This window comes from Raphanus sativus, chromosome 1, assembly GCF_000801105.2.
Source record: "Raphanus sativus cultivar WK10039 chromosome 1, ASM80110v3, whole genome shotgun sequence".
Classification (NCBI taxonomy): domain Eukaryota; kingdom Viridiplantae; phylum Streptophyta; class Magnoliopsida; order Brassicales; family Brassicaceae; genus Raphanus; species Raphanus sativus.
In genome coordinates this window covers 24,026,626-24,052,607 of record NC_079511.1, presented here as the reverse complement: position 1 = coordinate 24,052,607, position 25,982 = coordinate 24,026,626, and the positions used below count along the sequence as shown (strand labels likewise).

The 25,982-nt window shown below is 39.4% G+C and overlaps 7 protein-coding genes across 12 annotated transcripts; 4 read left to right on the top strand and 3 right to left on the bottom strand.

The window, feature by feature from the left end:
* Positions 1-571: 571 nt before the first annotated feature.
* LOC108839319 (protein MAINTENANCE OF MERISTEMS-like) lies at positions 572-4,642 on the bottom strand. The gene is made up of 2 exons (XM_018612104.2): positions 2,310-4,642; positions 572-1,817 (listed from the first exon to the last, which is right to left on the bottom strand). The coding sequence occupies exons 1-2, from the start codon at positions 2,495-2,497 to the stop codon at positions 572-574; spliced, it is 1,434 nt and encodes a 477-aa protein (XP_018467606.2). The 5' UTR covers positions 2,498-4,642.
* Positions 4,643-4,753: 111 nt separating this feature from the next.
* Positions 4,754-7,329, bottom strand: LOC108837048 (zinc finger CCCH domain-containing protein 23). Its single transcript, XM_056988459.1, has 9 exons — positions 6,581-7,329; positions 6,360-6,491; positions 6,101-6,280; positions 5,921-6,018; positions 5,627-5,842; positions 5,462-5,546; positions 5,264-5,379; positions 5,139-5,182; positions 4,754-5,033 (listed from the first exon to the last, which is right to left on the bottom strand). Exons 1-7 carry the CDS (start codon positions 7,192-7,194, stop codon positions 5,298-5,300), a joined length of 1,407 nt encoding a protein of 468 aa, XP_056844439.1. The 5' UTR covers positions 7,195-7,329; the 3' UTR covers positions 4,754-5,033; positions 5,139-5,182; positions 5,264-5,297.
* Positions 7,330-7,618: 289 nt separating this feature from the next.
* On the top strand, positions 7,619-10,502 carry LOC130512459 (uncharacterized). 3 transcript variants are annotated; one of them, XM_057010534.1, is made up of 10 exons: positions 7,619-7,766; positions 7,888-8,009; positions 8,254-8,527; positions 8,611-8,701; positions 8,819-8,943; positions 9,020-9,101; positions 9,199-9,316; positions 9,432-9,589; positions 9,695-9,809; positions 9,909-10,171. In XM_057010534.1, exons 2-10 carry the CDS (start codon positions 7,977-7,979, stop codon positions 10,146-10,148), a joined length of 1,236 nt encoding a protein of 411 aa, XP_056866514.1. In that variant the 5' UTR covers positions 7,619-7,766; positions 7,888-7,976; the 3' UTR covers positions 10,149-10,171. The 3 variants fall into 3 exon arrangements, with proteins under 3 accessions (XP_056866514.1, XP_056866495.1, XP_056866468.1); XM_057010515.1 differs by lacking the exon at positions 7,619-7,766 and adding an exon at positions 10,178-10,502 and having other exon boundaries at positions 7,773-8,009; positions 9,909-10,095; XM_057010488.1 differs by lacking the exon at positions 7,619-7,766 and having other exon boundaries at positions 7,773-8,009.
* Positions 10,503-11,581: 1,079 nt separating this feature from the next.
* Positions 11,582-12,253, top strand: LOC108858263 (F-box protein At2g35280-like). The gene has a single exon (XM_018632216.1). The coding sequence runs from the start codon at positions 11,582-11,584 to the stop codon at positions 12,251-12,253; it is 672 nt and encodes a 223-aa protein (XP_018487718.1).
* A 973-nt stretch (positions 12,254-13,226) lies between these two features.
* LOC130497734 (uncharacterized) lies at positions 13,227-19,127 on the top strand. Its single transcript, XM_056990815.1, has 6 exons — positions 13,227-13,335; positions 13,443-13,529; positions 13,762-13,902; positions 13,984-15,342; positions 16,051-18,956; positions 19,071-19,127. The coding sequence occupies exons 1-6, from the start codon at positions 13,227-13,229 to the stop codon at positions 19,125-19,127; spliced, it is 4,659 nt and encodes a 1,552-aa protein (XP_056846795.1).
* A 1,014-nt stretch (positions 19,128-20,141) lies between these two features.
* Positions 20,142-22,879, top strand: LOC130494526 (uncharacterized). 4 transcript variants are annotated; one of them, XM_056988439.1, is made up of 6 exons: positions 20,142-20,832; positions 21,042-21,101; positions 21,533-21,689; positions 21,790-21,890; positions 22,058-22,367; positions 22,446-22,879. In XM_056988439.1, the coding sequence occupies exons 1-5, from the start codon at positions 20,578-20,580 to the stop codon at positions 22,058-22,060; spliced, it is 576 nt and encodes a 191-aa protein (XP_056844419.1). In that variant the 5' UTR covers positions 20,142-20,577; the 3' UTR covers positions 22,061-22,367; positions 22,446-22,879. The 4 variants fall into 4 exon arrangements, 1 of the variants encoding a protein (XP_056844419.1); XR_008935540.1 differs by having other exon boundaries at positions 21,042-21,689; positions 21,786-21,890; XR_008935543.1 differs by having other exon boundaries at positions 21,042-21,701; positions 21,786-21,890.
* A 1,536-nt stretch (positions 22,880-24,415) lies between these two features.
* On the bottom strand, positions 24,416-25,325 carry LOC130496405 (zinc finger BED domain-containing protein RICESLEEPER 4-like). The gene is made up of 2 exons (XM_056988452.1): positions 24,935-25,325; positions 24,416-24,601 (listed from the first exon to the last, which is right to left on the bottom strand). Exons 1-2 carry the CDS (start codon positions 25,206-25,208, stop codon positions 24,597-24,599), a joined length of 279 nt encoding a protein of 92 aa, XP_056844432.1. The 5' UTR covers positions 25,209-25,325; the 3' UTR covers positions 24,416-24,596.
* Between the last annotated feature and the right edge of the window lie 657 nt (positions 25,326-25,982).

The following is a 25,982-nucleotide window of genomic DNA, read 5'->3' as shown; positions in this document are numbered from 1 at the left end:
AGTAATGATGTGCTCTGATGGTGTAGACTTTGGATTCCTATCTATGCATTATGGGTATTAAAATGATCTCAGTATGCTTGCTTCGATATCTTGTGTCTGGTTCTTTCAGTGTGGATTTGCAGGTTGCTTAGGATGTCACATTAAGATAAAAAGGGGGAGAATGTAAGCTCAAGAAAAGAGCTGTGGTTGTGAAGAAGAGAGGAAGACTGTGTCACACATGTGATCGATGTGTGACACAATGGAAAAAGACGGTTATGGAAACTATGACGTGGCATAACGTGGTTATCAAGTAAAGAAGATATGGAAGATTAGATTGCATCGAGATATTAGGAAATTTAGTATATTCGATGAGGGCTACTTAACTAGATTATTGAGGGTAGATCTAGGTTAAGCACGCTAATTGGAAAAAGCTTGAGCAAGGGTTTGTCTTGTCAAGTAAAGAGGTGATCGAGTTCAGGGTGTTGAAGCTCGATCTACTGAGTTTAAGAGATTAGAAATTGGTCCGTCTCTAGTCGTGTGTGACTGAGAGTAATTCGGATTAAACAGATCTAGGAGATTGTTTAAGTGATTTCTAATATACAAGAAAGAGTGTTCTTGGATTCTCTGTGTGCTCCTTATATTCGTTTGTCCCTGAACTTTCAGAAGGAACAGGCTCAGATGTATCATCATCACCACCTACGATGTTTCTTGGTCCCAATGATTCAGCTACTTCAACAGCTCGCTTATGCTTTCTCCACCACTTGCGAAAAATTGAACTAAAACAAGATACTGTAGAACGAGAAGGGATGTACAATCTCAATCCATCAATAGGTTTGTTGTACTCATCCCAAGCTGCGTCTTTGAAGAGGTTGTTCCTGTTAACAGGACGACAAGGAACGTCCTGAAGCAATCCAAACTGTGAAGCCACTCGGTTGGGAAAGTAGTGTTCCACACTATCCTTTCCCACAAGCTCAGACACCTTGATGCATCTAGCAAAGGAGATGAATTGTTCATCAAGATTAGGACCAACAGGAACCCACATTTCTTTCTCCGGGTAAAACTTAGGAAACTCCCAGTTCTTCACAGCTTTTGTGTAAGGACGCCACTCAAAACTGTCCATCTTCGAGTTCGACAGTATCTCCCTCACATCTCTCTTTGCTCTCATCCTCACATGCCTCTTTGCAATTCTCTTTTGTATCGGTTCATCCCAAAGAGACAACCTTGGGTCACCTTGAAGCAACGGATTAGTGTTGTTGGGCCGCAGCTCACCGAACCTCTCCCATGTCCAAACTTGAACCAACTTAAACAAAGAAGTCAACTCAACTTTGTCGTTTGACGTTACTGTCTTGAAACCGGAACCTAAACCTCTGATGTGGTCTTTCAAGAGAGTTAAGTCAGCATACAAGTGAGCAAGAACAGGTGGAGCAAGAGCAATCCTAGTACCTCTCGAAAGATGAACAGCAATCGGAAAAACAGATTTATCAACATGGCAATACCTTGTCGGAAACACAAAGTAGCTAAGCCACAGCGCAAGGAAAGACGCATGCTCAAGCTCACCTCTACTCCCCACGAATCTCCCCATCCATTGGAGTTTAGTTACAAACTGGACTTTAAGCTTGACCCATTCTTCCTCAAGTTTCCTTACAATCTCCTCTCCTGAGCTATCCAGAGGAGTGAAATACGGTGAACCCAAAACAGAGAAGCCTAGAAGTACCATGACGTCTTCAAGTGTGATGGTGGCTTCACCCCAAGGGAAGAGGAAGGTGTTGGTGTCAGGACACCATCTCTCAGCAATACCAAGAAGGAGATCTGTGTTTTTGTTGAAGTCTTTGGTAGATGTTAGTTACATCACGTGTTTCACAATGACGGTGAAATGGACGGTGAAGTTGGACGGTGAAAGAGGTGAAAACAAAAGTCAAAGAATGAAGTAATTGCTTGTGTCTTTTGTCAACAATGACGTCCACCTACTCTTCAAGCTTCTTCTATAAATACTCACGTAAGGTGAAGAGGAAGAGCATCCCAAAACAAAAACAAAACACAGAGAGAACAAGAAGAAGAAGAAAGAGTTCGTGGAGAAGAAAATAAAATTTTTTTTTCTCACAAAAATCTTCTTTAAGAAATTAAGAGTAATTTCTTGAGTGTATTTGGGATCGGGTGTGAGTTGAGAGCTTGTAAAAATTTCCCGAGTTGATAATAAAAGATCTGTAGCAGGTCCGGAGACGTAGGCAAAAAGTTGGCCGAACTCCGTTAACAAATTGTGTGTGTGTTTTCCCGTTCCCACAAATTTCGGTTTCCCGCAAAATTTGACCGTATATTTCCTAACAGTAGATGCCATGACCGCTTCGAAGATTCCAGCTTTTCTCCATGAGGGTCTGTGCAAAAGTGACATTTTTGTAGCCCAAGACTTGAATGATGAGTTCGCCTCTCTCCACCCATTGAAGGAAACGCTCAAAGACAGAGCCTTTAGGTCCGGAGGTGATGGTTCTGAACGGTTGGGACGAGGAAGCTTTTCATCCATGGAAGTGGTGAAACAGGGTTTTTGATAAAAATGGGTTCTTTTCACAAGGAAACGAAGATGAAGATGGAAGAGAAAGTTTTGTTCCTTTTTCTCTCTCTGTCTTTTTTTGTGATGTTGCAGAGTAGCAGAGGAGTGCAACAGTTTCCTTTTTAAGGTAACTTGAAAAGGAAAGTGATTAATAAAAGGGCTCTCATCAATAAATTATATATTTATCCGTTTGTTCACTAGATATTTCTAATACATTTAGTCATTTATCCATTTCAACCATTAATGACATTTCAGATACTAAACTAAATACACACACATAACATCATAAATCTAAAGTTAACGTTCACAAGCTTATGTAAAGGAGTGACATTAGGCATTGTTGTCTTCTTTCAGATCGTAAGGTTTAGACACAATTAGGTGAAGCAAAAACTCCAGTTTGGATGTGGTTTTTTTTTGGTTATCCAATTTCTCTGGTTTTCTCCATCTCCATGGAGCAAACACTCTGCTTCCTTGGTTCCTTCATCAACCGTAGTCTTCTTCATCTCTGGATTGTTTCCTCCCTTTACAATTTACATCATCAGCTCAGGTTTGTCTTGCCTCTGGTGGTGGCACAACAGTGTCATCAACACATGCATGGGATCAGACCAGTTTCTTCTTCATCATTCTCTTCAGTCTGTGGCTCTATATCTTGTGGTGGTACAGATTCATTATCTGCAGAAGCAAGCTCTTGACAAATTCTTGAATCATTGTTAAACCTCCTTATCTCTCCTCCTTCCAAGTGATTCAGAAGCGTCTCCTACATCTTCGACCGGAGTCTTCTTCTTTCTCTAGATTATTACTTCCTTTTACATCAACTTCATCAACACAGGTTTGTCTCTCAAATCCTCACTTGTCTTCTTCGCTAACTCTTTGTGAAACAACTCACTAAGTGGCACTTGTATTGAAACTGATGCACCACAGTCAGATCCCATATCTCTCGCTATTCTAAGTTTTCTAGATCGTTTGAATTCTGCAGGGAACCCTTATCCCAACTTCTGAAGAAGTGCATCATCAACAGTATTGCTTGCGTTACAAGTTTCATTTAACTCCCCAAAGACAAGAAACAATGAAACTGATTTTGACATCCAGTCTAGGTATCTTGTAGTAGTGACAGAACCTGAAGCAAGACGAGAAGGCATTACACCAGACTTATTGTAATTATCCCATGCTGAGAATAGCAAACGCAACGAACTCTTTATCAAGATTGTTATCAACAGTCACCCACATAGCTTCCTCAACGTAAAACCGAAGAGGGTTCCAGTTCTGTAATGTTTTAGTATAAGGACGCCACTCAATCTCACATTCTCATATACGAATTCTTCTGCAAACCGTCCCACCGAGAGAGTCTTGGCTCGCCTTTAGGTATATCTCTTTAGCTTTTGGTCCCACGTTCTTGAACCTCTCCCAAGTCCATACTTGAACTAACTTCAACAGAGACTTAGAATTAAGTTTTCCATCACAGTCTCCTCTCTCAAAGCCACTGATTAGACTCAAATCTCTGTATACACCCACGAGAACAGCAGTAACAAGAGCAATCCTTTCACCTCTAGCTAAACGAACAGCAACTGGCAACACATGTCTTGAAATAGAGGGGCGAGACATATCTGGAAACACCAAAACCGAAAGCCACATGGCAAGAAAAGCTTCATGCTCCAACGAATCCTCACCACCTCTGTCTCTGAAACGTAAAGTCCATTGTAGCTGACTCACTTGCCAACCTTTGACCTCCAGAATCTTTGTCCTTGCTTTCTCCAGCTTATCTACAGCATCTCTCATCTCTGAGCTTTCTACACCTGAATCCATAGTATGATGAAAGTTTTCATCTTAGTTATTTTCTACACTTAGAATGAATGCATAAGAGATCAAAGTTCTCTTCTTTTGAAATTTGACAGTGAATTCATTCAAGTGTAGAAAATAAATGAACATAAAAAAAAGGAGTTTTTTATTTCAAACGGGAGCAGTTTATCTAAACCGAATAAATTGGTTCGAATAGTGAATCAAAGTCTGATCTTCAATACCGAAGTTTGATCTTTAATTGGTTCGAATAGTGAATCAAAGTCTAAACCGAATAAATTGGTTCGAATAGTAGTTCATTGTTAAAACTTAAATCTTCAATACCAATCAAGTTATTATCAAATCTCGGTTTGGACACTTCCGGTTCAGTTTAGTTCGGCTAAAGCATCATGCCTGATCTTAAAGGTTTTTGCGGACCCTTTTTTGTAAGTGAGATCCAAGAAAACACATGCATGCATTTTATACAATCATATGGTAAAAAGTAACAGATGCAGCTTTTGCCCATCACTAGAAGTACTAGGACCTAAAAAAAACTAAAAGAAAACCTAATTAGAGTTTCAGTTACTATGTTAATCTGACCATCCTCCATATAATGTTGTTGAGGTTAGCTGTAAAATCCTATTTGGTTGATGACATGTATCCTAAAGCTCTCCTGTGTTTCCATGTTCAAAAACCTCTTAAGCGTTCAGGTTACTTCTTATCAGTCTTTACCTTTCTGCACACAAAACATGTAACAAACAAAAGACCCAAATGAAAGTTAGCAAATAAAAAGGAAAGAGTTTATAGGAGTTTCAGGTTACTTCAGGGCAAAATTGCTCACCTTTCAATCATACACTTCTTTCTTTCTACCTATAGCGAGTGAGTCTGAAAAGGTAAAAGATGGTTTTGGTTTATAGAATATGCTATTTTGTTATGAGATACTATCTGAGTTAAGGTTGAACATACCCATTCCTATGCTGATTGATCTGATGAGGCTGCCTTACTCTTCTCGGTTTGGCTGGTTTATTTCAGACTTTTTAGGGGAACCAAACAAGCTATCAGGAAGAGTATTCTCCAGACGCCTTGAGAAATGATAAAACAAGAACGTGTGTAAGAAGTAATGAAGTAGCTTATTTAGGCCTTGATTTCTTATCACTCATTTACCTGTCGTAGAAATCATTACTGTATCCACGTTCTTCGCTGCTGTTCTCTACTAGATGAAAATGGGTTTCACCTCTATCACTATCACCTGCTAAGGAAGGATCATTCAATAAAGACCAAGAAAGAGAAAGCTCAAATGAGGAGGCCAACAACAACAACAACAACAACCTTCCATGATGCTTTCTGGTTGAAAGAAAAGACTATGGTTGAACCGAGGTGGGAGATGAGCAGGAGAGCCAATAGAAAGACTACTACGCTCATTCTCCCTCTCAGCCAACTGCAGAGCCAAGAACCTTCTTTGGAGTTCTAAATCTATGGCAAGTTGTAAATCAGCTTTTCTTCTCATCATCATCTCCTGAGTCTTGCTTGAAAACATCCTTGGTCCTGGTAATAAAAACAGTTATAATCTCAGTAAGAAAAAAACATCTAAACACATTTTCTTAACTCAAAGTAGAAACTAACCCAAGTGACATTCATAGAGATCCATTCCAGAAGGACTTGAAGAAGGAGAATAGCTCCCTCTCTCCATCAACCGTTGCACTTGCTGCTGTTGCCACTTGCTATCATTTCATCAAAACCATAATAAGTAAAAGGAACCCCAAAGCAGAATGAAAGACACACAAGAGGGATCAAGTACATTACTTTTGAAGGATCTTTCCTTTCTCCTTGTACGGTTTAACGAGCACACGTGAGTCACAGATGAAATGAGGGTTGCCTCTAGCCAATATGGTTCTCACCGTTTCAGCATTAGCGAAAGTAACAAACCCATACATCCTTTGCTGCTGATAAGGGATCCTCACATCTTCCACAGCTCCAAACTCGCTACACCAATTCAAAAGAAGATACCATCACACTGTCAACAACAAAATAAATGATGCTTTGACTCTCTCTTAACATTTACCTGAAATAAGAGGAGACGTCTTCATCAGTGAATGAGCTTTCAGATGGAAATGTCAAGTAGATCTGTCTAGAGACTGAATCATCTGTCTCATGCCTGCTTGGACTGTAATAGTAACCATTTTCTTCTTCTTGTCTGCAAGAAACAGAGAACTTGTGTTTCACCAAATGCTTGTAAAGTGAGAGTCTTTCACGAAGACAGAGCAAAAAAGATTCAAACTTTACCTTAGCGCCATGAACTGAGCAGCCATTCTCTGTTGCTGAGCTAACTTCATCCTTAAACCGTAACCGCTCTCACCACCAGATAAACCGAAACCATCAACTAAACCGGCTTGTGGAAACCGATAACCGGCTCCTCCTCCTCCTATTCCAAACCCTGGTTCCTCTGGTTCGAGACAAGAATCGTTTGCAGAGAAACTCCTCTCGTGGAAACTAGCAAACGGATCCTCTTCGTCTAGAAACGACAAGTGATTGCTTAACTGTTCCTCATCTCCGGAAGAGGAGGCGAAAAGCAGCGACGAACCGTCGAGAAAAGGGGTGGAATTGAAGTTAGGGTTAGGGTTTCTAGAAAAGTCCAAGAACCCATTACTTGGAGAAGACTGAGGCAACGGCTGGTGTTGGTGGTGATGGATACTTATGGGTTTTGAGGAAAGACCTAAAGCTGATTTGGCTTGACGACAGAAGGTCTGTAAGAGAGTGTCGGGACCAAAAGCAAGACGAATCAAATCTGTCTGTTCCATGTCTTGTAATAGAAAGTAGCCAATGAGTTTGGGAGCGTTGTCTGGTTCTAAAGTTCTGATCTTTTTGAAGATTATGGAAGTCGCGTCGTCGGGGTCCATCGCCGGGAGTTTTGTTTGTCTGTGTTTTCTCTCGGGAGATGGAGAAGAAGAAAAAAGAGTCTTGCTTTTGCCTCGGAGAATGGTAACGAGCGGGATTATAATGAAAAGGATTATTTTTGCCTGTTTTTCTGGTTAATTAGTGTTAATTGGAATTAGCGAGTTAGATAATCAATATCTATATCTATAAAGAAGAGTGTTTCTCTCCCAATGTGACAACTAGGATGACACCTAAGAAATTCGAGCCCTGACATGGCGACACCTGTCCAGTTATATGAAGTGCACCGTTTCATTTATTCTATTAGTTGATGGGCTTCGCGATTTGTGATTGGGCTCTGTCTCATCTTTTCCTTATATTGATCGTTTTTCCGGCCCAGCTCGAACCAGAGTAAGCGATAGCCCTAATCGGATCTCTCCTTCGTCCTCCATGACTCTATCGGCGCCGTTCGTGAAGAACCGGAAACGGTAACGGATCCGTTCCTTGCGCATCATAGTTACTCCGTGTGACTTGAATTCGAGACTTCAATGCGGTCCCTTCGGTTTCGCTGATCAAGCGTTGGTGTGTGCTATAAAAGGTCCCTATCTTACTCTTTTGTTTTTTCCTTCACCTCTTAATCTCTCTGATACCTATCATTGCTAATTCACAATCTTCATCCTCTTCTCGACTAATGGCTATGACGAAAGTTTTCTTTTCAGATTTGAAATCCGGCCGGTGCTCCGCCGTCGTTGAGGCGCGGCTCCTTCGGTTCTGGGAAGCAAGAAACGTGAAACGTGGCGGCGAGCTCATGTGGGCTGACCTCCTTTTGGTGGACGTCAATGTAAGTTCATTCCATACGATTTGTTGTTTGAGTGTTGCAATCTTCAGTTTTACTGTGTTTTTTTTTTTTTTTTTTTGTTCGTTGTGTCCTTTTGGTTGTTGTCTCGATTGAGTAATTAGGTATTTTATTGATGGGGTTGTGTGTATGTTGAACTGGACGTAAACTGAAATTAGTTACATTGGTTTTGTGTGTGTTGGTTTATTTTCATACTATGATTGTCTGATGCTTCTTTCTGCATATTCAGGGCACTATTATGCAGGCAAGCATAAGCTCTAACCGTCTCCCACGATACCAGGAACAACTCATTGCCGGTACAATGTTTTCGATTTCTGGTTTTGACGTCGCTAGGTGTGCGCAGAACTTCCGGCTTACGGATTCTTCTCTCCACATCCGGTTCAGCGAAACAACCTCCTTTAAGGAATTGTCCGACCCGGTTTCACCTTTGCCCACGGAAGCTTTCCGGTTCCGTAACCAGTCGGAGTTGCATGGACTGGCAAACACGAACAGTCACTTACCAGGTAAGGTTTTTTTTTTTTTCACACTGTTAGTTCATGTTGTATGAATATGTACATTGATTAATGATCTGGTAGGCTTTATGTAGACATCATAGGGGAGATCCTTGGGGTGAGGAGTACCGTAACTGATCCTCCTGAAGCAAAGAATCGTGTGATGGTGACTATCAGGCTGGACAGGTATTGGATTGATATAGCTGTAGCTCATTTGAATATGGTGTGTAGTTGCCATATTATTTTTTTGTTTTACCCTGTCTTCAATTATTTTAACAGATGTGCTATTTTCGATTTGTGCAGTGATGACACTGTCACTCTAAGCCTATTTGACTCCCAGGCTGTTGCTTTCCATATGCAACTTGAGTCAATGCGTGATGATCCGAAGGTCATTGTTGCCACCAGCATAAACCCGAAACTGGTTGGAGGTAGTGAAGTGTTTTTGTGCATATGTTATTACATGTTTTGTACAAATTGATTTGACACAATTCATGATCCATTTAGGTCGTTTGTTTCTCAATGCCACATCTGGAACACATGTGTATTTCGATAAGCAGACCGATGCAGGAAGCGCCCGTTTCTATCAGTAAGTTTTTGTTTGGTTTCACATGGGTTTGTATGTGTTCACGGTTGGAGATTTAACCAGTGTTGTCTTTTTTTTTTTTCTTTTTTTTTTTTTGTAGATTGGTCGCCAGAGACACGGGTCTACCGTCAGCCGCTCCGCTGCTCAGGTCGTATGCAAAGGTCGAGAAGATGACTATTGCTGAGCTCAGCAATTTTGTCGTTACTGCTGCGTCCCAGGTAACGATAGTCTGGCATCCATTAAGATTAGTTTTGTTTTATATTCAGTGTTTTGTTTGCACCTTTTTGAAACTTATAAATCGCTTTATGTCTGACTCTTATATTATTGGTGCAGGAAATTGATTTTCTGTGTACTGGGAAGGTTGTTCGTGTGGAAGCAGAGAAGGGTTGGTGTTATGTTGCGTGCTCTAAGTGCAGTAAGAAACTGCAGCGTAGTTCATCTGCCTTGGTGTGTGGACGTTGCGATAACTCACATGCTATTGGGACTCTCCGGTATGCATTGTTTTTATTGTAGCTAATTACATTCTGATAAGTAATTTAGACGCTGGTTTATATCTCTTTTAAGCAATTTGAATTCTGTTCTGCTGTCTATTTTAGCTATCGTGTGGAAACGGTGATATCTGATGATTCCGGCGAAGGCACGTTCGTCTGGTTTGATGGTGTGATGACCAAGCTGCATAGTCTTCGAGCAAGTGAGGCTGTACAGATGCTGGTATGACGTAACTTTGTATACGTGCATGTGTTTGGTTCGTCGTATTTGTGTTGATTACTAAACGCACCTGGGTTTGACAACTGTGATCATGACTAACAGGGTGAAGAGGGAGTGAATCCAGAAGACTCAATGGTACCTCCGTTCATCACAGAAATGGAAGGAAACACATACACGTTCCAAGTGAGAGTTACTGCATACAATTTCACTGAACACCATAAGACCTTCACTATCACGCGTGTAGATAAGGACCATGGTCGGCTGCCAAATGATGACGTCGATGACAATGTAAGTATACTCACTTACAACTCCTCGATTCCAATTTGCTGTATCCAAACATAGGTGTGTATAACAGAATTAATGGATAGGGGGGTGACGATGGTGATGATGATGACAAATCGCCTGGAAAGCAGTCCACCGGTGGAAACGGAGATGGGGATGGGACTGGTGGGACACCATCGGATGGGGGTGTGATCACAGGGGGTAAGGCGCGTGGGAGTACTGATATGGCATCACCTGCTGGGGTGAAGAAGGCGAGAGTTGAATGAGACTATGCTCAGTCGCTCATATTTAATAATGCATATGCAGTATCTTTAATTGTCGTGTGTTTGAAATTTGCTTTGGATATTTGATTTGGATGTTTGCTTTGGATATTCCCATATATATGGGTTATTGAAATTAAAATTTTAAGACTTATCACTGTGCAAGTATTTTGGATTCATTGCATCCATTGTTTTTTTTTTCTTTTGTTCTCTTTTACTTTATTCTAATTGGTTTGCTAATAGGATTTTTGGCATCTTATTAGTTGGATCACGTCGCGCTGTTCAGTATACGTAGTTATATGGCAGGACTGTTCAGCCTACGTTGTTATGTGGCAGAATGATTCGTATTATAAATATATTCTATATTGCATTAAATCTTTATTATGCGACGTAATCATCACTGTACAAGTGTTCTCGATACATTACCTTCAATGGCATGGATGAATTCATTTCCATGTAATCTTTTACGGGGTTCGTTATATAAATAAACATTACGAAACTTAGAGGATAATAATATGGTGGAGGTGATTATATTAAAAAGAGTAGAGCATCTTCGAGTAGATATACAATCATTTATAGAGATGTACTAAAGTCACCATTTCATATTTTTTTTTTGTTTTTTTTTTCCCGTTTTTACTAATTGAAGATGAACCATAACATGATCTTAATAGGTATATATGAGCAGATAATACCATCATTTATAGAGATGTACTAAAGTCACCATAACAAGATCTTAATATGTCCATCATATTGAATATTTTAAAATATAATTTCAGGCTCTGCCTACTATTAGATAAGCATGTTTGATTTGTAGCTGATAGCATGATGGTTTTTTCTTCATGATTTTATTCGAGTGGATGAAATATGCTATTCATACAGCGTTCATATTTGGGAATTTTTGAATATGAATAATTTTTGGGGTTGGAGAACAAAATTACAAAAATCAGAATTATAAATATACAAAAAAAATGATTAACATCCCCAAATTATATCAGAACCGCTAACGTCCCTCTTTAATATTATAAAGTATAATCAAGTGCGTAGTGGGATGTGTTAATGCAAATACGTTACACTCTATCACTGTAAACCGTAACTCCTTATACCTTCGTCTACATTCCTTATATATAACAAGAACAAGACAAACCAATAAATTAAAAAAAAAAAAAAACAGAGCAAAACACTAACCACCATTACAGCAAAAGCTTAAACCCCTATACACTCCCCAAAGAAACGATGGAGCCAAACAAGCGTAATCCAACACGTCTCGATACGTTGCCCGATGACATGTTGCGTGTCATCATATCAAAGGTCGGTGCCGCCTCCTCCTCCGACTACGCTAACACTGTGCTGTCATGCAGGAGCATGAACTTTGGTCTTGATGATCCTCTCATCGCCACAACCCTGTGCATATCCCCTTTGGTGGAACAACCCCGCCTTGCTGACAACTATGGCAAACTAATGGAGCAGCTTCTCGCAGCCGATAATCTTGCCGCTCATTATGTCAAGGGAATCCGTGAGTATTTCCTCTTTGATAACCAGTCCCTTGGACTTCACCACTTGCGTATTGCATCTAATGGGAGTCATAGGGAGGCAACGTACCTCTACGGCCTTCTTCGAATGGCCCTAGGAATGGTTGACGAAGGTAAGAAAATCATCTCGGAGTTATCTGAAGATGTTGGAGTTGCTTCCGTTGAGAAAATCTGGGTCAAGGTCCAGAAGTCCATAAGTGATCTGCCCCTGCGTCTGAAGGACGAGTATGTTGCTACGTACATGAAGATGAAGCCAGACGTTAACTGTCATCCAGCTGAAGTCGATACGGTCTGCTCCGGCTGCTTTCACGCTTACCTCATGTATGAGTTCTTTGACATGGTCATTGGTCTCAACCCAGTTTCCGCGACTGCATGAGTTGCTTGGTGATCAAGTTATAACCGGATTACTGTTTTTTCCCCCTTCCTTTTTCGTTCTTGGTAGTTTTGATTTGTTGTCTTTTTAATATTTCTGTTTTGTGTAATGAGTGTGTCATTGTCCTATCTGTAGATGGGATCAATATCACCAGTTTCCCTTTTTATCTAAAAAAAAAAAATTCCGGTTATTTGAATTTAGTCTACAATCCTTTTTTTAATTCTTTTAAAAAATTAGTTGGATATTCGAAACAAAGTAGCACACCAAAACAAGTATTTTAAAAAAAAAACAAATGATATAAGGTATAACGTTCATAGATTAAAACATAGCGACGGTGGTCCTCTTTATAAGCTAAGACTACTAAACAACGCTTCAACAAATATTCAACAAATAGATTAAGTCATTTTACGTTCTGTAAGGTATAACAAATAGTTTAAATTTTTAACAAAAAAAAAACAAATATTTACTTTGATTAAGATCAACGCCTAGATGTATAGGTCGCTTGAATTCTTTATTAGGTAATCATAGGTGGATATAACAGTTAGCTATATCTATAGATATAAAATTATGGGATATAAATACATAGTTATTTGTGTCAAATTGGCGTCCCATAATGTTCAAATCTAAAATATTTCGACTTCTTATCTCACCTCCAAGCGTCACCTAGCTATATCATAAGAGTTGTGATATATTACCAGTTCTTATTTTTAAATAGCATGACTTAATTTCCCTGCTTAATAGCATTCATTCTTTTTAAGTATCTTTCTATAATTTATAAAATAGAAATTAATAGGATAAATATTCTTCCCATATGACTATATATATGGAAAGTAATACACACTCATTTAAGGCTAATAAATGTCCTCTTAAGACACGAATTTTTAGTAACTGATAATTGTATCAAGCACCACAATCAGTCACATTTGTGTTTCAGAAATATTAGATCCCTAAGCTCTGTGTTAGATACTCTAGCGCAATGGTGAACGAAGCCGAGACCAGCGATCAAAGAATCAACATCGAAAGAAGTTTGGATGCTGACGGAAGCATTGGAAACGTCTGTGAAAGCATGGGGGTCAATGGATCTGGTGCGTCCATTGCTCTCTTGGTTTGAACTCATCCATTTTGCGTATTATACTAATATCATTTATAATCGTCCTTTTTGTTTTTCTTTTTTTTTGTTTTTTGGAATAAGGGGATCAACGAGGAGATATAACGCGGTCATCACGACGGTCCCGAATGCTGGTTAGGTCCACAAAAACGAACAGGTCACCTACAGTTGGTGAGTCAATATTGTATTGTCACCATTATCGATTTAACATATCAGCATTGCTTACACGATCGCTATTTGTGAATACCGTAGCTGACAACAAATCGATGAAGAAACGGGGAGTGGGCAGACCAATCATTCCAACGGGTATATCTTATAAGCTACATAGCATAAGAACCTGCCTCTACATAGATAGATATATATGTGTTTATGTATCTACTGACACATTCAGCAACTCATGCAGCACTGTTATTCTCAAGCGATGCTAACCCACCCGTGATTCCGTATGCGGAAGCAACTCGGAATGCCAGACAATTGCGATTATCAATCCGTAGACAAAGGAGAGCAGCTCTGTCATCCACGTCTGTGTCCACAACTGCTAAACGTAAGATTATTGAACTCTGTAGTCTGGCGTTCTATATTACAGTACATGAAATTAGCCTGACATTGCTCTATCAAAATTCAGGTAAAAAGAAAATCAAACCATGTGTCAAGTGGGATTTGGTGTCATGCCCATCGTGTAAAGCATTACTATGGAACGCCGAAGCAGTTGGCGGTGGGACCAACCGGTCGAAGAAAGAGTTTAGTCTATGCTGCCAGAAGGGGCGTGTGAGGCTTCCACCGGTTCGAGAGCCACCGTCACCGTTGCTAGAGCTGTTGGAGTCACCAAAATTCAGACCACACATCAGAGTTGCAAACAGTCTGCTTGCATTCACATCAATGGGTGCCCATATTGACCATAGCGTTACTGGAACCCCAGGACCTTTTACCTTCCGTGTCCATGGCCAGATAACTCACAGAATTGGCTCCATGCTACCCGAAGATGGTAACGATCCGCAGTATTTGCAGCTCTATATTTTCGATACCGAAAACGAGATCGAGAACAGAAAGAGAGCGATTACCAAAGGTTCTGCATCACTAGAAGTCGATGATGCTATCATTGCCCAGTTGATTGAGATGCTTGACACTAACAACCACCTAGCCAGGACCTTTAGACATGCTCGCGACCGCTTCCGCGCCACTGGGACAATCGAGTTTAGTATCACATTAGTCAGTCATCCAAACAGAGGCCGACAGTATGATCTTCCTTCCGCAAGTGAGATCGGTGGACTGGTGGTTGGAGATTTATCTGCGACAACTGTAGGAAGAGACATTGTGGTCGAGCTTAAATCTTCGCAGCTGCAAAGAATAGGTGATCTCCACCCGTTACTGATGAGTCTTCAGTATCCATTGTTGTTTCCGTACGGGGAAACTGGGTACAACGAACGACTGCCATACGAAGGGCCGGAAACTTCCACTGTGAAGAGGGAATTCATGACGATGCGAGAGTTTTATGCTTATCAAATCCAGACCAGACCTTCAGAAGGAATGACAATTATTAAGGGAGGAAGATTACTGCACCAGTATATTGTTGACGCATATGTGGCTACAGAGACAGAGAGACTGCGGTTCATCAGTCTGAATCAAAAGAAGCTGCGGGCAGATCTATACAACAATGTATGCGACGCAGTTGAAGCCGGTGATGCTGACCCGGCTCAAATTGGTAAAAAGGTCATCCTCCCTTCATCCTTCACGGCTGGACCTCGGTACATGGCTGAAAAATATCAAGACGCAATGGCTATATGCCGTTGGTATGGGAACCCTCATCTCTTCATCACCGTCACCGCGAACCCAAATTGGGTGGAGCTCAAAAATCATCTTACTGCATATGGAGGTGACTCCCCTAATAGCCGGCCTGACCTCGAGTGTCGACTCTTCAAGCTAAAGCTTGATGAAATGATGGCAGAATTCAAAAACGGAGTTTACTTCCCTAAACCGGCCGCAGGTACAAGTTAATCTCAAATATATTCCGGTTAAAAATTCACACTGATATACTGAGACAACCTTACCAGAGTTAAATTCACCTATAATACCTATTTATTGAGAATCATATAACATAATTTCACTTATTCGAAAAAACCAAAAAAAACCCCCGGTTATAGTTTAAATACTGATACGGAACTAAAATATGTGATCAAAACTACCCCAACAAAAGCAACTTTGAGATTCTTAGAAGGAAAGAGTTCAATGGTAAAGAATGTGATTTTGATTTCAAAATTACAAAATAATACTCCATACATAAGTATAGTAGTCTTCAGAATATGTTGAATAGCAAATACAATGGAACAAACCATAAACTGATGTAATGCCACCCAGTGAAAATAGGATAAGAATATAATTTAGCTACTAATTTAATTGGTCACTAATAAATTTAAAAAAAAGGTATTACCCCAAACTACTACAAATTTTTGATTAAAATTATAATATGTATAGATATATGTTGTTGACTTCTATTATTTATTGTATTTATTCTAATTAAAATTACCACCATTTAACTACGAATACTCATGCCCCATTTTTTCACCATAACAGTGGTTACTAAAGTAAAACGATAATGGTAAATATATGATTCGAAAATTGTTGATTTATCTCTAATCTAATGAGTAAACATAGTTTACCCCAGTCATTTTAACTAAACTTATGATTATTGCAGTGGTCTACACCATAGAATTTCAGAAGCGAGGTTTGCCCCATGCCCATATCTTATTATGGTTAAAAGGAGTAAAAAAGGAGGTTACAGCTGCAATGATTGATGAATATATCTCGGCAGAGTTTCCAGATAGAGAGCTTGACCCGGAGGGCTTTGATTTGGTTGAGCGGCATATGATACATGGTCCGTGTGGCAGGTTACGCCCCAGGTCGCCGTGCATGGACAAAGGGGAGTGCACTAAGAGTTTCCCAAAACCTTTCTCGGATCACACAAGAATTGACAAATCTGGATTCGTGGTATATAGGAGGAGGGGTGATTCTGGGTCGTTTGTTGTCAAGGGTGATATCAAACTGGATCATCGATATGTGGTGCCTCATAATCTTGCTCTGCTGAAGAAATACCAAGCCCACATCAACGTTGAATGGTGCTGTAGGACAAGTGCAATCAAATACCTATTTAAATACATTACCAAAGGCGTTGATCGTGCTACTGCTCACCTACAGAAAAAGGAATCTGCAGGCATCGTGAATCAGGAGGAAAAGAAAAAAACAAGTATGGTCAACGAGATTGACAAGTTTTTGGAATGCCGCTATATATCGGCTTGCGAAGGTGCATGGAGATTATTTGCTTTCCCAATACACCATAACCAGCCTAATGTTGTTAAGCTTCCAGTACACCTACCAGGGGAGCATTTGATGGTCTACGATGAATCTGCTGACCTATCAGAGGTGCTATGCCGGGAGAATATAGATAAGACGATGTTAACTGCATTCTTTGAGGCGTGTGAGATATATGAGGAAGCTAGGGAGCTGACATACATTGAGTTCCCCTCCAGGTTCGTATATCAGTCAGCCGGGAAACTATGGGCACCAAGACAACAAGGAGAAGCTATTGGCCGTGTCGTGTATGTCAGTCCAACCTCCGGAGATAGATACTACTTAAGGATATTGTTAAATGTTGTGAGAGGTCCTAGGAGCTATTATGATTTATGCAGTGTTGGTGGGGTCTTTTACAAGAAGTGCAAAGACGCGTGCTATGCCAGAGGTTTACTCAATGATGATAAAGAGTGGCATGAAGCAATAGAAGAGCCATCTTACTGGGCGACTGGACGTCAGCTGAGAAGATTATTTGTACTTATACTGGTATACTGTCAGGTTATAAGCCCTCTAAAGCTGTGGGAGCATTCATGGAAGTTTTTAGCTGAGGACATACTCTACATGAAACGTAAGGAGTTTCGATTTCCAGAGCTTGAATTAGAGGACGAGCAGTTGAAGCAGTATACTCTGATCGAGGTCGAGAGACATCTAAAAGAGCATAACCAGACGTTAGAAGACTACGATGAGATGCCTAAGCCAGATAAATCCATAATATCAGAGTTGAACAACCCGGAGTTGCGGCAAGAGTTACTTTACGACGTCAAGAAGGAGGCTGAAACGCATCGTGAGTTGTTTAGCGCCCTCAATCAGGATCAGCGCACAGTGTATGATGCAGTTCTCAAGTCAGTTGAAGAAGGATTAGGGCAACTGTTCTTTGTGTATGGTCCAGGAGGAACTGGTAAAACGTACCTGTACAGGACCATCATCGCACGGATCAGGTCAGTAGGCAAAGTAGTTATACCGGTTGCAACCGCCGGTATCGCGGCATTGCTTCTTCCAGGTGGGAGAACAGCCCACTCACGGTTTAAACTACCACTGGCACTGGATGATAGTTCGATGTGTAATATACACAAAGGGTCTAGCTTGGCTGAATTAATATGCAAGGCGGACCTAATAATATGGGACGAGGCTCCGATGGCGCATAGACACACGTTTGAAACACTAGACCGTTCTCTCAGAGATTTGTTATCGCACGCAGATCCCGAGGCAGCCACAAAGCCTTTTGGTGGCAAGACGGTGCTTCTTGGGGGCGATTTTAGACAAATTCTACCGGTCATCCCACACGGGAAACGTCCGGATACGGTTCTCGCGTCCATTAGCAAGTCGTATATTTGGAAAATGGCACGAGTCTATTCACTGTCAATAAACATGAGGCTGCGGCAGGAGGACAAAGACTTTGCAGAATGGCTCTTGCAAGTAGGAAATGGGGAAGCGGAAACAGTGTCATCATATAAATCAAAGCATGAAGAAGGTAGTCAGATTTTTGTGGACAAGAGCTTATTACTACCTCGCTCTGAAACTCCACATGAAGCTTTGGCAGATGCTGCATATCCAAACTTCCTCCAGAACTACCGAAACAAAGAGTACCTGAAGGAAAGAGCCGTCTTGACACCGACAAATAATACCGTACATGAGATCAACGCTTATCTACTCTCTAAGATCCCATCACATGCTAGGGAGTATTTGAGCTCAGATTCCATCGATTTTGAGGCCACACCAGCTGATGATTGGACCAGCCATTACCCACCTGAATATCTCAATTCACTAGAATTTCCAGGACTTCCGAATCACCGGCTGTGCTTGAAAGTAGGGGCACCAGTTATGATGCTGCGCAATCTTAACCAGGATCTAGGTTTGTGCAATGGTACAAGGATGATGGTCACCCGGCTAGGTAGCAGGATTGTTCAAGCTGAGATCATGACTGGCACAGAAGTTGGTGAGCAGGTTTTGATTCCTAGGATTCAGCTAACACCCACAGATACCATCCATCCATTCACTTTCAACCGTCGGCAATTCCCGATCAGGCTGTGCTATGCCATGACCATAAACAAGAGCCAGGGGCAGAGCCTAAATAATGTCGCTCTATATCTTCCCCGCCCTGTGTTTACTCATGGTCAACTATATGTGGCCATGTCTAGGGTCACGTCTCCAAATGGGCTTAAGATATTAGACGAGACTTCCGATGCGGACGGTAAAGATGGAGTGACCAATATTGTCTACAGGGAAATCTTCAATGACATCCAAGTGACACAGGTAATAGCAAAGCCCTTAGTTCATGCATTCATAAATATCTGATTTTGATTGCATATAGTAATGATATTCATTTACATTTATCATACTACTGATATAAGATCGCATAATGCGTAGCTCTGCAAAAATAATATGATTATCAGAATGTTTGGATTCAGCTTTTACGACCATTGAAAATTTTAAGTTACAATATTAGAAAAAAACACAATAGTTCTAATATTTTAGATAGAGTCTATGCTATTGGTTATTTTAGAGTAGGATGTACAAAGGGGTTGAGGATTAAAAGGTCTGGGGTATCAGTTTAAGATTATAAGGCAAGATTGGAAAAAGAATTTCAAAATGTTCTACGTACCATAGTTATGTTTAAAAGTTATTATTCACAGAATAGAGGTTGTCTATGGTGTTGAGTTCTCAGACTGGTAGTTGAAAGCGAATTGATTTTTGAATAGCGATTAAAAATTTAGGACAAATTAAATATTTGACGTTAGAACTTAGAAGTTTATATCCTCACTTTCTGCAGTGAATTTAGCAAGGATATACACGGTCCGGGCAGAGATCAAGCATCGGATCAGCGCGTTCCTCTGTTTATGTTTGATTTGATTCATCAAAAATATACTTCCGGTTTATAATCAGTACAGACATCCACTGAGATATTAGTTTACTTACACTTACTGAATATTGTGTGTTATTATTGAACCTGCGTTTGTTTACAATTTAAAGCACTATCTTGACTCCCACCGTTTAATACGCGGGTCTCATGTTTACATATCTTCCTATACACGTAAACGTCCGTCCATATGGTTTCATATATCCAAGACATATGGCGTAAGTACACAAGCACATGACTTATAGTCTGCAATAACCACTATCATAAAAGATGACACTAACCGTCATCGCTACTAATGCTACGGAAGCAACGTTGCTCTACATACTACTCCTTCACCCTATCCCTCTGTTTTCAATTGACATCCCGCCCGTAGGGCGGGCCGACCCTAGTATACTATATTAAAAGGTAAATAACCTCAAAGGATACTGTGTCCACGTCATCACTTTAATTCCGTCTAATCAAAAACCAGCCCGTTAGCCACGTCATTGCTGTCTTGCGTCTGGTGGGCTTGAACCGAAAGTTTGTATGGGCTTCGAAGTTGCGTAATTTGGCACAGCCCGTTAGCCCATGTTAGCTCACTTTCTTGAGAATACCCTAAGCGACTCTTGCTCTCTCGCGTGCTCTCTCCAAATTTGAGACCTGTTCATCTTCTTCTTCCATCTGTTTCAGAGACAGATGTCTGTGAAATCAATTTCTCCCCACCTCTTCCCACTCTTTAATCCTCCATTAACCCCATTAATGGGGTTCGTTGGCTGCCTCCTTCGGGTCCTCTATAAACCTTCCAATTCAGGAGACTCGATTTACATCCACTTTGATTTTCCTCTCTCCAAATTCACTCGCGATGAAGACAACCGGTTCAATCGTCTCTGTGAACTCGAAAAGCGAAGCGGCGGCCCTCTCCGCTCCGGTGAAAACCGGTGATCAATCCGGTGTTACTTCCGGCGTCGTCTCCTCGGTGAAGCCAGCGGTCATAACGTCTTCCTCAACCGGTCATAACAGAACGAGAGGAAGGAAATAATGAGCTCATGGGTTTGCTCTTACGTGACTCGAAACGTCGTAACCGCCGATCATCCACATCCTTTCTCATCATCCCAACAATTTGGTTCTCCGCCACGTAGAGCATCCGTCAGGTTACCCTTAACATCTATGCCGAAGTTTCAGCTACTTAAACTCCAAAAGTTCCAATCTTTATCGTCGACCCGTGAAGGAGAACAAGACTCCGAATCAGTCGTACAAACCCTCAAGATTCCACTCGAACGCTACTCATTTAGGGTCTCTCTGTTTACTCATAAATTTGCTTACTTTCTCAATAATAGGAAAGTTTCTATGTTTCTGGTTCTCTGTTTATTCATAAAGTTGCTTACTTTCCCAAGAATGTAACAAATCCAATCCTCTATTTTTCTTGCCCATATATATCTCGCACAGTGGTTTCTTCAAAATGGAGCTTGCAAACTAATAGCGCTTACTATAATATTTTGCAGGCTTCTCATGTGTCCACATATACGAGGTGTACGACAAACGAGGGCTCACAAAATTCACTGGTTTGTTTTCTTTACTGAACAAATCATTGGTTTGTTTCTACGACAAGCGAGTTCATGTTTAAGTTTTTCGACAGAAATTCTGTGTGTGTGCGTGTTTTGATTTATACATTTCGTCGCAACGTAAAGATTTCTAAAAGATAGAGTCCAATCAACAAGGAGAATTATCTTTCATACCTTATTGTCCCTGTGATAACCCACATGTTCCCCGCAATTTATCAAGGTTTGATTATGAACATTTATTAGTCAATGCTGTAGACGCCTGTGCGATACGTTCAGATCCTCTCCGGATTACTGGACCATTGTTCTTTGATGGCTACGACTGTTCTGTTTTTTTTTTTGATAAAAGCTACGACTGTTCTGTTCTGACGGCTACAATGAAAGTTATTTGGTTGCTAGCACTAACAAAGGCTGTAAGTCTATGTACGTCTCAGGCGGAGCTGTCTCAGGCGGAGCTACCAGTACGGTTCTCAAAGACGGTACAACTAGAGCAAATGTTATCCGGTTTGTTTTGTGCCAACGTGCTACAGAGCTTAAGTTTCCTTCGAGAATCCATATCACTTCGAAACGTTTCGCTGCCATTTTCTACAGGTCCACCAAGATGTAAACTTTATTTATGTTTGTGTGGTTTTGATTCAAGATTGAAACTTTTGCTGATGAAATATAGATTCTGTGGATTTATCTCAGGTAGATTTACGAGGCTACAAAGCGTTCACTGTACATTGCAGGGAAAAAGCGTACGTAAGATTCAGTTGTAACAATGGGGATGAACATGGTAACCAAAGGGCAAAGGTACGTGTAATGTTATTGAATTCCTCACCTATGAATTTCTGGTGGGTTCTTTTTGTATGTTATTGGTTTGATTTGAAAAACGCTTCCTTTTAGCTTAGTGCCATCTTGAGACCAAAAAAATAACGATTTATTGGTTTGATAACTTCTTCTCGGACAACCCACTGCAGTGAACTGGATCGAGGGACGTGGCAAATCAGTAGTTTAAAAGGCAGTTATCAAAGGAGAGATCGTGAACAAAGTGTTAACAAGTGAAAACAAGTGTGGCTGTCTTGGTGGAGCTCAATATGCTCAAGAACTTCACCCTCTATGCTGTTGCAGGCTCTCTAGGTGGATTCAGCACTCACGCCAGCAACATAGTGTTTGATGTATTCATAGCTACTTGCCAAGATCAAGCTTAAAACATGGAAAGCTCTCAATGTATCACAATGATGGAAGCCATTAATGGGAAAGATATACATATCTCTATCACTACACCAGGTAATGATCTCCCTCCCTCCCTCCCTAAGTTTTTGAATTTGACTTGACATATTTATTGATTATAGTTTACATTTTTAGGTTGGGACAGTGAGAGAAAGAACACAGTTTCCGTCTCAATCGACTGCTATGCATTAAAGGAAGGAGCATGGAATCACTGGGGATGAACTCAGGGAGGGTAGCAATGATAGTGGCATGAGCAGTTTTGGCATGAGAGTTATCTCTAATATCAGCAATTGCAGCTGGACAATATATCTCTAGAGCAACGACATGGATGATAACAACATTATCTGAATCTTACCTTTACAAAAGATTGAGCATTTCAACATAGTGGAAAACACATTGAATTTTTAGTTTGTACCTTTACCTTTTCAAGAAGTTGGAGGAAGCAAGAGCGTGTAAATTTATACATCTATCGTCTTCCAAAACCAGAAAGGCAGCTAAGTTAGAAATGTGTGTGTTATTTGGATTACATATGAAAATATATTCACGCCAGCACATAATTATTCTTGGTCTTTTGCGATTGTGTCGTTAACCGACATGTGCACAAAAATATATATGAAACAAAAATTTAAATACTTATGTATTTTAATATATATATATATATATATATTTAATCTTAACATGATATGATTAAGATGGAAAGTTATCAAAATGGAAAACATGTTATTTACTTTGATATGATTATATATATGATTATGGAACACATTTATTGAAAAGAAAACAAAGTCATTGTTTTCAAAGTTTTTTTTTTTGTAGAATTCATTGTTTTCAAAGTTATCATAGTAAGATCAACAAAAAAGAATCTAACTCTCTTTTAATCATAAAACTCAAATTAACGAAACTGATAATATACTGGGGAAAAACACAACATATAATTTACATATAATCAAAATAAATGCTGAAAATATAACCAAATATGACAAAAAATTATTAAAACTTTAAAAAAAGAAAAAAATTATTGGTAAACATGAGGTTTTAGTTTGGTAATACATAATATAGTGAATAGATGTGATTTTTAAGAAACCGCGCTATCCAGAATATTCCGAATAAACGTGGTTTACTCAGTTTTCTTTATAATGATAACTTAAATATTTTGTTTCTCCATAGCCTGAGTCATCTGCATTTGTTAAATGGAACACACTTATTTACATAGTTAGAAGTTTATATACTTTGGCCGAAAATATTTTCAAACCCCTAAATTTTTTTCCCTGATGTGACATAGGAATATCCTTCGTGCAAGTGCCTGGACCAGAGTACGAACTCTCCCTCCAACATATTTTTTATTTTCAGCCATTTTCCGTTTTTGGCAGATTTAAATTTTGAAATTTGGTTACTAAATTTATGATTTTTTAAACATATAGTTTCATTTTCATAAATCATTAATTTATATACATACTATTCATATAAGTAGAAATAAAGCATTGTTTTATTTGTTTTATATTGAAAATGTAATACACCATTGTTTTTTAACACTTCTATAAATTTTGATAATATTTAATAATATTAAGTTAAATTAAAATTACATCAATGCAATTTAGTTAATGTATAAAAGGTAAACATAATCTTTTCTTACTTTATACACAAAACACATATGATAAAACAGAAAATCATAAATGAAACTTATACATATGATAAACGAATAAACTGGAACATTAGAGACTCATTTAATTTACATATAATCAAAATAAATGCTGAAAATATAACCAAATATGACAAAAAATTATTAAAACTTAAAAAAAAGAAAAAAATTATTGGTAAACATGAGAGTAAATATACTGTTAGAGCTGTCAAATGGTTTGTCCATGGGCCAAATGGGCTTGACCAAAAGGACCATTTGAGATATGGGCAATAATGGGTGGTCCAATATGGACAATGGCCCAAAAAGTGTCCAAGACCAATAAAGACCAAGACCAATGGTCAAGCCCATGGGTACCCAATATATTTTTATTTGTATTCAATTTCATTTATATGTTTATTTATTTGTACTCATTTAAATATATAAACTCTCATAAAAGTTGTAATTTATTTATTTATGCTTATTTAAATTTATAAAATCTGTAATTATTTGTTTGTACTTATTTAAATTTTATAAAATCTGTAAAATGAGAACAATGAGTATGAAACTAGTTTCATAGTGAGTTTAAAAGTTTGAAACAATGAAAAAAATGAGTAAGCAATAGAAAGCAATGAGTGGAGCCAAACAGCTTCACAGCAACCTTGAATCCTTGATCATCCTGCATTACAAACATCACAAACAGCACAAGACAACTAACATCAAACCCTGAAATATTTGAGCTATTGAATGCACAAACAGCACAAGACAACACAAGTCTGAAGTACTCAACTCAATCTCTCTCTGAGAAACCTTGATCAGCCTACATCACAAACAGCACAAGATATCAAGTTTTATAACAAGCCATCAAGTCATATAACGATTCAGTACATCAAGTCATCAAGTCATATAACAATTCAAGTCATTTAACAAGACATAGACATTAAGTTCCTTGCGCATATCAAGACATCAAGTCATCAAGTCATCAAATCATCAAGTCATAAACGGTACATACCTCTTTGCTCAGAGCTGAGCTCAATCTCATGATCTCCTATCTCTTGAAATCCACGGAACCAGTTTCTTGCACAGATAAGAGCTTGAACGTTTGTGGGTAGGAGACAGCTTCGGTACTTGTTGAGGACTCGGCTGCCGATGCTAAAGGATGATTCTGATGCCACCGTTGTGAGAGGGATGCTCAGCACATCGCAGGCCATTGAAGACAGCTCTTTGAAGCGGCCTGCATTATCTTTCCAATATGATATAGCATCCAAACTTGAAAAGCTTTCCATATCAACCACTGGCTCATCCAAGTATATGTCTAATGGTGATTTCCCACTACCACCAGTCTTTTGAGAGAAGTAAGCATAAAAGCCCTGTAAACAACAACAAACCAGGTTTAAGCATGTCTACAAGTATAGAAATCTGAAACAACGAGTCTACAAGTCTTAACTTCCAAGCATTTCTACGAGTCATACGTTTGTATATATTTGTAATATACAGCAAATGACTCAGTGTACAACATTACATAAAACACTATTCTTAACATTCTCGCTGCACACGTCTTTATATCAATCATTCACATCACACAATTCATCATCACAATCATTTATTTCACACGATCGGTTTATCCTCTAACAACCTAACATGGTCTAGATTGTTTCTGTCACATCAACACAAACCAACAACTACATCTAACAGTTTATCAATCCGACATCATCATAAACTATACTTAGACAACAGTAACAAAGGACTTTCTTCTCGAAGGATATAAACTTAAGCTCAAGCAAGTTCAAAACAGAAGCTCAAGCAACTCATATAAACTTAAGTAAAACCCAAAACAACTAGTAAATAGTCAGCTTCAGTTGAATAAACTTCTTTCACAAGCAAAGAGTAACAGAAACAAGTAATAACAGTTACACAGAAGCACAAGAACTAAAATACGATACACACGCAACACCCACACTAATCAATACTCTTATCATCTACAACACGATACACTAATCAACATCAACCTCAATACACTAATCAACATCAACATCATCTTCGCTTCGATTCTAGTTTCC